General features: G+C 35.9%; 1 protein-coding gene across 3 annotated transcripts in view; it reads right to left on the bottom strand.

Moving 5' to 3' along the window:
* Positions 1-12,240, bottom strand: part of ALDH1A1 (aldehyde dehydrogenase 1 family member A1) — a 171,377-nt gene that overhangs the window by 8,240 nt on the left and 150,897 nt on the right. For all 3 annotated transcript variants that reach the window (XM_032290918.1, XM_032290919.1, XM_032290920.1), the window contains 5 exons: positions 11,724-11,826; positions 9,972-10,156; positions 5,767-5,931; positions 3,500-3,657; positions 1,266-1,340 (listed from right to left, as the gene is read on the bottom strand). In XM_032290918.1, the coding sequence (XP_032146809.1) occupies positions 1,266-1,340; positions 3,500-3,657; positions 5,767-5,931; positions 9,972-10,156; positions 11,724-11,826 (686 nt within the window). The remainder of the gene's footprint in view (positions 1-1,265; positions 1,341-3,499; positions 3,658-5,766; positions 5,932-9,971; positions 10,157-11,723; positions 11,827-12,240) is intronic.

Raw genomic sequence — 12,240 nt, 5'->3', positions numbered from 1 at the left:
GAAAATAGTGATGGTTAGAGAGATGCCATCCTGACTCTTATACTCTGGTACTGTCTAGATTTTCTCCAATACTTTGCTCTGTACGTTAATTGCTTCTCTACCTCCGTGGGATATGGAGTCCCACTGTACTGCTACTTATTTCATAGTGTATGTAGGTTATTTTGCATGTCTTTTTACATATTTCTCCTGCCACCACAATTATGTAGAGGATGGAACATAGTGTCATGTTTCTGGGGTTCCTAGGACCTTACACATAGCAAGTGCTTACTGAATGCATATTAAGAAAGTAGACTGGTCATTTTATAATTCTCCCATTCCACTGACTCCCCAAAGATATTTGTTTCCTTGTAATTTTGCTGATTCATTATAGTACACAACTATTTAATGCATTCAGAAATTGAGAAAGACTCATTTTCACTTGCTAATTACAAAATGAGGAAGTTTACTATCTTTGCTACTATAAGGTTTGTATTTCTTTTTTCTTCATAAATGTTTACATTTATTAATAATGTAAAAATGTTTTAAGAAATAAAATGACTAAAATTGTTTAAATGAAATCAACTAAGCATATTGCCACTACTTTCTGTGTTTACATATATATGTACACACTTAAAAAGTCTATATATCTGGTTTCAAAAGCAATTGAAATTTCATGAATGCATTTATATATAAATATTCTCAATCTGGTCACTACTATAGAACATGTTTTCCTCAGTCAAATTTCCTTTTAGGTTTAAATTTTAATACTAAAAATAACTCATTATGGCAAGTAAAAATTTTAAAGTCTACATTAATAATATCTCAACAAGTGGGAATCATTCCTCTTACCCTGAAATTTCCTTTACATAAGTGACCTAATTTGCTTATTTAAAAGGTTTATTCAAATAACTAGAGTGTTTATATTTGTGCCTTTCTTATAATCACCAATTCATAGTTTCTACCTGTTTTCTGGAAATGTTTCCCAAATGGATTATTACATTCATATAATTAGCGAGCAATTCTAAAAGCAAGCAATATTGCAATCACCAATGTAAATTGCTTAATTTAGTCCCTAATATATAGTGGGAACTTAGTAAATTATGCTGCCCTTCTGCAATCACCTTTTGCTCTTATGGAGTACATCCAACATTTAATAAGCTAGTTGGTGCTATGAATCTCCAGGAAATTACAAAGGTAGGTTTTATTTAAACTATGAGTTAATTCCCTGGGAATAAAAATCATTTTCATTAAAATAAATATTTATCTGAATAGAACATTAATCTTACAGTTCTCGTCCATTTCCAGACATCTTGAATCCACCAAAGGGGCACTGGGCAGATACCACACCATAGCAATTCACCCTGAAAAGAAAAAGAAGTGCATTATGGACAATACTTAATATGTGAAAAAAGACCCTCCTTTTTGGCAATTTTAGAAATTTAAAAAGCTCCTTACAAACTCCATTAATTTTAATATAACATACTTATTGTGATTAAAAAAAAGCAGCACTATAAATTAGAATGCAGACATATATGGCTACACACTACCTAGAAACAAATAGAACAGTACAATTACATATGTGGATAGCCATTTTGGTAGTACATGGAGTCCCTGAGAAGCAGTGGTTTGAATCTATTAAAGATAGAATAGTCACTATGCTGTAGGAGGAAGGATATGATTTGCTAGAGGCTAGAATTTGTGGGATGGGTGTTCATAACTGCCTGTATAGGGATCAGCTTATAATTCTCTTCATGTTTCTGTACTTAACAGGCTAGAATCAATTTTGTAATATTATATTACTCAGTTAATTTTTTCCCATTAATTGGTTAAATAAATTGCCTAAACAGAGGCCTTGGCAGGAGTTGGTTTTAATTATTATTTATTCCCTGTCATATTTAATAAAGTGTTTAAAGATTCTTATATAAACAAATATAATTACATGAATGGGAGTAATTAGAATAGTATAAAAAATTACAACAGAAGATCAAGATGGGGAAAATTAGAATGCAGCTTTGCAGATCATCAACAATCTGTTTAGCTCTAAATTTCCTAGTGGCCAAAGTTAGCAAAATCTAATTACTTACAAGATTCTCATTACACACAAGAGAAAAAAAAAATTTTTTTTTTTTTTTGAGACAGAGTCTTGCTCTATCACCCAGGCTGGAGTGCAGTGGCATGATCTCAGATCACTGCAACCTCTGCCTCCCGGGTTCAGGTGATTCTCCTGCCTCAGCCTCCTGAGTAGGTGGAATTACAGGCATGTGCCTGCCCCAAATCAGTTTATACAATTTTAAAGCCCCCGAGATATGATTCTAATGGACAGCCAGAGTGGACAACCACTGCTTTAGAATATTGTATAGGTCCAGGCTGGCATGGTGGCTTATGCCTGTAATCCCAGCACTTTGGGATGCCAAGGCAGGCAGATCATTTGTGGTCAGGAGTTCGAGACCAGCCTGACTAACATGGTGAAACACCGTCTCTACTGAAACAAACAAACAAAAAAGATTAGCTGAGCTTGGTGGTGCATGCCCTGTAGTCCCAGCTACTTGGGAGGCTGAGGCAGGATAATCACTTGAACCCAGGAGGTAGAGGTTGCAGTGACCCAAGATCGCACCATTGCACTCTAGCCTGGGCGACAGAGTGAGACTCCATCTCAAAAACAAACAACCGAAAAAAGAATACTGTATAGGACTGATCTAGATGTGGCTTAGTGGTGGGAAGGAAAATAATCTTGGGCAGTTGCCAGGACTGAGGGACTAAAATGAGGCTAATGGGACCAAAGTGAACCAAGACATAGTCTAGAGATGATGGTTGTGTATAGAATGCAACAGTTTGAGAGACACAGACTTAATGTTTATATCCTCTCAAAGTATAAAAATAAGAGACGTAAACTAGGTCAAAAACGAGAGAGAGGGGATCTTCAAAACTCAATATATTTTTAAGTAACTTCAATGTTCTCTAATAATCCTTCAAGAGTCTAATAATCTTTCAAGAGTCTAATAATCTTTCAAGAGTCTAAATAAAGTTAAAGAAAATAATATCCTTCCAAAGTTCTTCCAATGTAGTAGCTTTTTTTGTTTGTCTTTTTTTTTTTTTTTAAGACAGAGTTTCACTCTTGTTGCCCAGGCTAAAGTACAATGGTGTGATCTAGGCTCACTGTAACCTCTGCCTCGGGGCTCAAGTGATTCTTCTGCATCAGCCTCTCCAGTAACTGGAATCACAGGCATCTGCCACCACACCCAGCTAATTTTTGTATTTTAAGTAGGGATGAGGTTTCACTATGTTGGCCAGGCTGATCTCAAACTCTGGACCTCAGGTGAACCACCCACCTCAGCCTCCTAAAGTGCTGGAATTACAGGTGTGAGCCCCCACACCTGACCTTTTGTTTGTTTTTCAAGGCAGCAACTGCTTTTCTAACAGGATAGGCAATTCCAAATGAAAAATCCAGTCCAAAAAGGTTCAAGGTAATCTGTTAATGTCGTTATTACTGAAAAGGCTGTATTACTTAGATTGGACTTACCACACTGTTCCTGCCTGCAGAGCAGAGGAAATTGTTATGGCTTTATCAATGTCTTTGGTAAAGATTCCAGCTGATAAGCCATAGAAAGTATTGTTTGCTCTTTTGATCACGTCATCTAAAGATTTAAACTTCATGATTTGCTGCACTGGTCCAAATATCTATACCACAGAAATAAATAAGTAAAAATAACAGGTTAAAACAAAATATTTTAAATGATACTGTAGATTTTTTTCCTATATACTATTTTGCTTCTCATCTCAAATCTTTATGTGAGAATCCAAATAGGTAACTGCAGAAATGGTGGGTAAAAACATGGTCAAGTGTTAAATTCTCTTTGGAAGAAGATAGGGTACAAATAATTAAGGCAATATTAATTTTCTAGATGTTGGAATTAAGTGTTTGAGAACTTTTGATTGTGCAACAAATCATTAACTTCAGAATTTCTTTTTCACTTGGGAATATTTTAAATTTACTCTCTAGTTTTTCTTATCTTCCAGGTCATTAAATATAATGATAAGCCCCACAAAGCAAACTACTGGATAAATGAATAGGTAATGATAATCTACTGGATAAACGAATAGGCAATGATTGATATAATAATAATGTTTTAAATACTGGTATGCCATTGGTAAAATATTAACTATTCTACTGTACTCAGATCTTTCCATAATTAGCCAAGTTAGATAAGACATCATGACCTTTTGTTCTACTCTGTAGCAAAATCTTAGGCAACTTAAATATATCAAACAGAATCATTCATTACTGCAAGAGCTTATACATTCTAAGCCATCCTATTTTAATTAAAGTATGAGTTCATTGGTAATGGCTATAATTGCAGGACAGAAAACAAAAATCACAATTTGCTTATTCTATCCTAAACTACTCTTTTGCTTTCACTAACTCTCTGGTTACTGCAGCCAGAACTAAATTCACCCTGTATCTCAGCCTCAGATAGAAGAAAATCAATGAGATTTTCTCTTTAAAATTAAACTCCTATATTTCAATAAAATGTTTATTAAGATCAAATAAAGACTCCTCTGAAATTACCAGAATTTTCTGGGAAATGTGAATGAAGGGAGACAAAAATCAGAAATGACAAATGGTTTTCTGGTGTTCACCACTGATTTAAATGTTAGAAGGGAGGGGCTATGGTTCAATAGAGGTTGAGTGCAAATCTTAATGTTATAAATCTAATCATATTTGAAGCTGGGACCCAGATACACAGCAGCTACCCTAATAAATGGGTTCATATTTTACACAATTTTAACTGAACCCAGCACATAGCTCCAGGCTCCTACTCTGAAGTAGCAAGCTAGCTGTTCTTCTATATATTAATATATTATAGGAACACAATACATTTTTTTAATTGAAAATTTAAGAATGACAGCTCAATTTTTTTTTCTAATTTTGAATACTGTAGTTAAATACTTGGTGAGAATATTTATAATGTAGATATACATTATATATACACACACACATATACGCTCACCAAACATCTAACTACAATATACAAAATTAGAATGTCAAACAGCTGAAATAAATAGGACCAAGAGCACATAGAAGGTGGAAGTGATGGAGGGGATGAATGCTGTTTTCAAATACGTGGATGGCTGTTATGTAGAAAAAGGCCTAGGGCAAACATGGAATCAGAAAGTAGAACCTACATATTTACCTCTTGTGGTGAGAACACTTAAAATTGACTCTCTTAGCAATATTCAAGTATACAACACATTGTTATTAACTACAGTCAGGATATTTACAATAGATCTCTTGAACTTATTCCTCCTAATTTAAATTTTGATTCCTTTGACCAACATTTCCCAACCCTCATCCTCGACTGCCCCAAGCCTTTGGTAACCACCATTCCAATCTCTGCTTCTGTGAGTTCTAGTCTTTGAGATCCCACATGTAAGTAGATCATGCAGTATTTGTCTTTTTGTGCCTGTCATATTTCATGGAGTATAACATTTTTCAGGTTGTTGCTGCAAATGACAGGATTCTTTTCCTTTCCTTTAAAGCTGTGATGGCAGCACCTAAGAATTATTAAGCATCAGATCATGTGGCTGGACATTTGTGGCTGGCCCCATGGATCCCTATTTTTCAGTCTCCATCACAAATAACTTAAACCTCTATCAATAACAGAAATCAACAGTAAATTTACAGAGAAAGATGTTGGAAAGAGCTGGGAATTTTAAAGGGACACTTGTATACGCACATACAGACAAACCATGGCAACAAAAAGAACAGAACAGAATGAAACCATTTACCTCCTCTTTGGCAATGCGCATCTCATCCGTAACATTAGAGAACACCGTGGGCTGGACAAAGTAGCCTTTATTCCCCCACGGGCCTCCTCCACATTCCAGTTTGGCCCCTTCTTTCTTCCCACTCTCAATGAGGTCAAGTATTTTGTCATATTGTTCCTTGTCAATCTATTTGAAAAGTACCACATGAAAAGAAAAAAATGTAGTCACTTGTAAAGATAACACATTTCAGGGCGTGTTAACAAGGGCTTCAAAATGCTAAAATATTGCAATTAAACAAAACATTGAATCAAAATAGCTAACAAAGGCTCAGATTCATTCTTTGGATATGTTTGTTCTCATAACTTTTTAGGAAAAAAATCCCTTGAAGATAGATATTTGTATTTAAATATTTGTTTTATAGTTATATAGGAAAAGCATTCAGCACTGCAAACACGTAAAAACCTTTTACATAACTGTCATTTATTCACTCTGGAAGAAATGTCTGTTAATCTAAATACATTTACCTGGAAACTATTGTCCTGGCTGAAATGAAAGGAGGGAAAGGAGAAAAAAAGAACTTTGGTACTGGGTTTAATTAGATCTGTTGGGAAGCAGATGCTTTAAAACTTTTCTTAGAAGACTCCTGAGCCTCTTTTTGATCTCCCCATTTCTGAACCACCCCCTCTGACCTGTCCAATGCCCTGGGACCATAGTCTGGGCATCCTTCCCAGTTCCAGTCCCATTGGGGTAGTCAGTAGGTTTGCTTCCAATTTCTGGCCTGTCCTCAATGTCACCATCCTGCTTCATTAAATGAGCCACATCTAAATATATGCCAAGTATTATAGAACTTAAATGGTCTTTATTTAAACACTACTTTTATAAGGAAAATAAATGAGTTCAGAGTTCTAGTTGTGAACACCAAAAACACATACCTCTCCTTCAAGCACTGAAATGGGGGAGTAATTTTTGTCTCCATTTCTGTTTTGCGACATTAAATGACTGCGTGACTCTTGGATTCCAAGTCATTGGTGAGGGCTGCCTGTTTCAGGTGTAGCAGGGGTTAGGGATTAGGGGAAAAACAGGAGATCTAAAAGCTAAGATGGGTTGGAGGGTGGAAGCTCTTGCAGGTTTAACATCACTACATGCAACGTTTTGTGTTTCACTTTCTCTTACTCTTCTCTGACTCTGCAAATCTTCTCTCTCTTCCAAAGCCAAGAAAAAGCTTCCACAAAGTTATTTCTAACTGGATACAGCCTACCCCTCATATCTACTAGATTAAGCACTATTTGAAACTAGAAACTATTTTTTAAAATTTGGCATAATATTTGGTACAATGTTGCTCAATGGCCTTCAGTGTAATATTTAATGTATTATCCCACAAGAAAAACATTCCTTCATTTCCAGCAGATTAAGGAAATTGTAGTGTTAAGAAGAAATATTTAAATTACTGCATAGGTTGAATTGTAGCAGACTAAGGGGTGGGGTTAGATAAATTCTTCCTGGGGAAGGTATTCTAGTTTCTCAATAAACTGTCAAGAGTCCATGTACCTCCACATAACGCTTTCTGTCTTATTGGCACATACTGATTTGACTAGGCCCTCAACATCATGATATTTGGTTTTTATTTAAAGATATATTTCCCAAGTCATCATGTTTCCCTATCTGTGACCACAGTGAATACCCAATGCCAATCCAGTCTCTGCATACATACTGGAGAAAAGGACTGAAAAGACTTATTTGTTGGAAAACTTAGATGGCCACTAACTTATAAAACCACAGGCCTTTGTATTTCGGTGCCTCACTACTGACAGTGTGATCCTACAGCCAGCAGCTATGGCATAACTTAGTAGCCAAATATACTTCTCTGGCCCCACCTCAGTTCTGCTGAATCCCCAGGCACAGGAAAGACTGAGGAACACTGTGGTGGAGCTTGGGACTACCAACAAAAATTAAGCTCTACTTAGTGACTGGTCAGTTTGGTCTGGCTAATTTTGATTCACCGTCAATACAGTCCTGCTTCAGAAACCATCTGATTGACCATATATAAACTTGACCTTCTTTCTGGACACCAGGGACTGTTCAATAATGCTAGGATGTACCTGGGGCTCTTTCATATGATGAGCCATTGGCCTGTGGGCTTGTCTATGAAATAAAATAGGTAGGTCATGGTATTGCAACAGTCTCAAAGGAGACATTTTAATGTGTTTGACTGGGTAAATTCTTTGATTCCTTAGGCTTAATGTGTTAAAGATGATGAATTGGGAAAAAGCACTTACATATTCTCAAATTATTCAGAAACCATGTATCAACAAAAGCAATGAGTAGATATAGAAGTCATTGATCTGTATGATAATTATCACCATAGGTATAAATGGAAGCATGTAATTTTACTAGACATTTGAGCATGTGGACCAAGCACTTTGATGGATGCATTTTATAGATTATCCAATTGCACTGCAGAATTATTCTTCAAAACTGAGATTTCTATGCCCATTTTACACATAAGACAATAGTTTCAGGGAGGTTAGATTTTAAATCCAGCCTGTAACTCAAAAGTCCATCTTTCTACAGAGTGAGGTCTTCCAGCTCAATTTTCGAGTCTTTGGTTGAATTGTGAAGATGTCCTAATGGAGGAAATTACTGCCCAACAATTAGGCATTAGGTATCTTAAGTATTCTCTTTTTTCTTCAGGTCTATCTATCATTCATCTGTCAATCCATCAATAAAATAAGAAAAGTTAGATAACTTTTAGTTAGATAAATAGATGTTTAGAGAGAGAAATAATCACAGAAAAAAACTTAGAATTCCATCCTTTCTGAAATGGGAGACCAAGTCAAAATTGATTTGAATATATCTCTTGGCATCCATATACCAAATATGAAAAAAAGGCAACTACTTTTATGTACTCATTAAACTCAAAGACAAATACAAAACATAATGGGATTAAGATAAAACAAAGCATTACTTCACTAGTCAGTTATTTTAGGGATTTTAGATTTCGATATGTGGCACTGCGCAAGTTCTAAGATTTGTCTACTTGGATGTCTTGAGATGAACAGGAAAATCCAAGACTGTTCAACTTAACTTAGACTGTAAACTCCCTGGGTGTGGGATCAAGTCCTCCTTGTTCTTTTTGGCATTACCAGGTACCCAGCTCAAGTTTTAGCTGATAGCAGCGTTCACTAACTTTTAGTTATTTGGATTTACTTTTGGCTTAGTGAATGAGTCAAGAATAGTGTTGGGTTTCAAATCAATAGCACATAACAGCGTATAACCTTTAGTGTAAAAGAATAGAGGCTCTACATTTAATGTCTAGACTCCAGAGCAGGATTTCTCGGCAGTAGCCCTGTTGGCATTTTGGGTCTGGGGCATGGGGCTGTCCTGTACTTTGCAGGATGTTTGGCAGCATCTCTGGCCTCTACTCACTAGATGCCTGTAGAGCCACCCATTCTCACAACTTAAAATGTCCTTTGACATCGCCAAATATCCCCTGGGTGAGGGGAGCAAAATTGCCCCTAGATGAGAATCACTACTCTAGAACAAGACCCCAAAGGGCAGGAAGAAATTCACAGCCAAAGATTCAGAAGCTTAAACAATGAACAGAGAACTATGCAAGGAAGAGGGAAAGATGATCTTTGGATAAGAGAGAGTGATAATTATTGATTTGTTGATAAAGTCTACAATGAAAACTGAGTGCCCTAGGGGAATAATTGGGCTTTAACACTGAAATAAAAAGTTTACCACAAAGGAAACTCAGGACCTTTTAGGACACTCATGCTGCCATTAGGGAGTCAGAATAACTGATGACTTGCAGATTTAGGGGTGAGCTGCTTATAACTGTGGGATGGCAACGGAGATGAAGAATTGAGGAAGAAATGACAGGAAGGTGTAAGAACTTCAAAGTGAACAGAGAACTGTATATAGGAATCAAGAGGTGTGCAGAGTGAGGAAAGCAAGAACATTTGTTATTTTTCCTCATGCCCTTAACTCTCAGCATGGAGAGTTAAACTGTTGTTAAACTGTTTCTAGGCATGAAAACTGGGCAACTCAAAAACAGGATAGTCTCATGATCATCGGGAGTGAGATTGTTTTTCATCACCAAAGTGGCACAGCATTGTTACCTAGGAAGATGTGCAAATAGGAAGTAATCTTAATAAAATCTAGGCCCAAAGAGGATACTTTATTCCTGTCACCTGAAAATGCTCTCCTTTCTATTTTATGCTTACCTGAGGGCCTTGAGTCACTCCTGGGGTCAGAGGATTTCCAAGAACATACTTCTTAGCCCGCTCAACACTCCTTCGAACAAACTCATCATAAATGGATTCTTCCACAAAAAGCCTGGATGCAGCTATACAACACTGGCCCTGGTGGTAAAATACCCCATGGTGTGCAAATTCAACAGCATTGTCCACTGCAAAGAAGACATTCACAATAAAGAATTTTCTAAGAATTCTTTTTATAAAAAGTTTCTAAAAATATTTTCTAAAAATTATATATTTTATGTGTTTCTCAGAGGCAACATGGCAAATTATAAGTTGTATAGTCAGACATAGGTGGGCTCAATATAGTTCATCTCCAACCAGTCAGGTGGCAAATTAATCTTTCTGATACTCCATTTATGGAAAAAATAGCAACATACAGAATCTGAAAAAACAGTGGTTACTATTACAACTTTAATATGGACATCACCAAGAATGTAGATTTGATCATGACTGCGATTATTTCTTTCAGGCCCCAGGTTTTAAACAGATAATAAGAAAAGAAAACTGACATGTCTATTGAATTAAATAATTTCAAAAGATTCTTAAATACTCTACTCAATAGAAAATGTGATCTTTGTGGGAAAGAAAAACAAAACAAAACAAAAATAACTAAAAAACAACAAAAAACACCAATACTCAGAATCACTCACCCTATGATTTTATTCTAGCAAAGACATTTTCAAAATCTATCTAAAGTATATCATCTTATTTCATATGCACCTATAAACTTATTTATTTTAGGTGATAAAAGGTGCATTAAAAGGAAGAAATAGGTTGCTTCATTAGTATACGCTAAACAAGAATAAAATTTTCTTTGCACTTTAATTTTCTAAATGCTAAAGATTCAATTCAATGTTATAGCAACTGGGTATTTATTTTGTGAACTAATTACATCTGCTTAAGTTGTAGCAGAAGCAGTTTATATACAGGCGTGGTAAAATTAGAAATTTGTCATTTTTATAGAATATTTCACAAGTTAGAGTGTTCTAAAATATTTCAATTAAGATCAAAACAGCAACATAGGCTAATTCCATGAAACATTTGTATTTACAGCCTCAAACAGATAATGCAGTTGTGAAAGAAACAGAAGAATGTTTGACCATCTATTTCTGTGAATTGACTTCTACTTAGAAAATAATTAGGAGATAATACTTGGTAATATTATCAGAATGAACCTAAAATATTATATAGCAGAGTTACATCATATTTGTAAGGTTTAATATGCATAAGCTCAACTCTACTTGCTAGGAAAAAATACTTAAATAGTAGGTATAATTTACTTCTGGTCATTTCATTCAATGAGGATATGACCCAGACTGAAGGGAGAGGGCAAATGTGAAACTGCCATCTCCTCAGTTGTTCTCAATCTAAGTCCCATTCTGGCGTATCTCCTTAGCTCAATGAGATGCTAACAATCACAGGTATGAAATTTTAAATACACCATAGCCCTTAAATGCAAAATGTTGACATCACCTAGGGTTCAGCTGAGGAAATAGCAATCTATGCTAAACCAGGAGGAAATTGTGTCTATTCCCTACGTGTTATTACTTAAGGATGATCTAAGAGATTTTCAAGAGTAATTCTGGTTTCTAATTCCTTACACTTTGATGTTAGAAGCAAATGCTTTTTTTGTGTGTGTGAAGTTCAAGTTCACTTTTGGCATTATCCGACACCAGAAATGATGGATGAAAAGTTAACAAAGTGGCTTCTACTCACAGTCAGCATCAGCCAACACAATGCAAGGGCTCTTTCCTCCTAGCTCCAGGGTCACCCTCTTCAGATTGCTTTTCCCGGCAGCTTCTTTGATAATCTTGCCAACCTGAAAGGGTACATTACAAAGGAGGAGGCTTACCTTGCTGTCATGAACACAGGTTTATTTAGCATTCTAAATTTGTGTGATGTTTGTGCCACAGTTAAATTTCATTTGGGAGAAACACCAAAGGCATTTTTTTTTTTTTTTTTTTTTTTGAGATGGAGTCTTGTACTGTGGCCCAGGCTGGAGTGCGGTGGTACGATCTCAGCTCACTGTAACCTCTGCCTCCCAGGTTCAAGCAATTCTCCCGCAAATGGTGTTTTTCAAGATTTGGCACCTTTAGATGTAAAAGGCTCCCTCATCCGAGTATACAGACATAAAAGAAATCAGAAAGATGCTGATTTTTCCTCATCAGTAAGGAAGCAGAGTTATAGAACATGATAACTGATCTTGATGGCTACATAGAAGGCTGTTTTTAAT

The sequence above is a fragment of the Sapajus apella genome, unplaced genomic scaffold (assembly GCF_009761245.1).
Source record: "Sapajus apella isolate SASKATOON/1434 unplaced genomic scaffold, GSC_monkey_1.0 scaffold24, whole genome shotgun sequence".
NCBI classification, from domain to species: domain Eukaryota; kingdom Metazoa; phylum Chordata; class Mammalia; order Primates; family Cebidae; genus Sapajus; species Sapajus apella.
The sequence above is the reverse complement of the archived record's forward strand: the minus strand, read 5'-3'. Positions and strand labels throughout refer to the sequence as shown.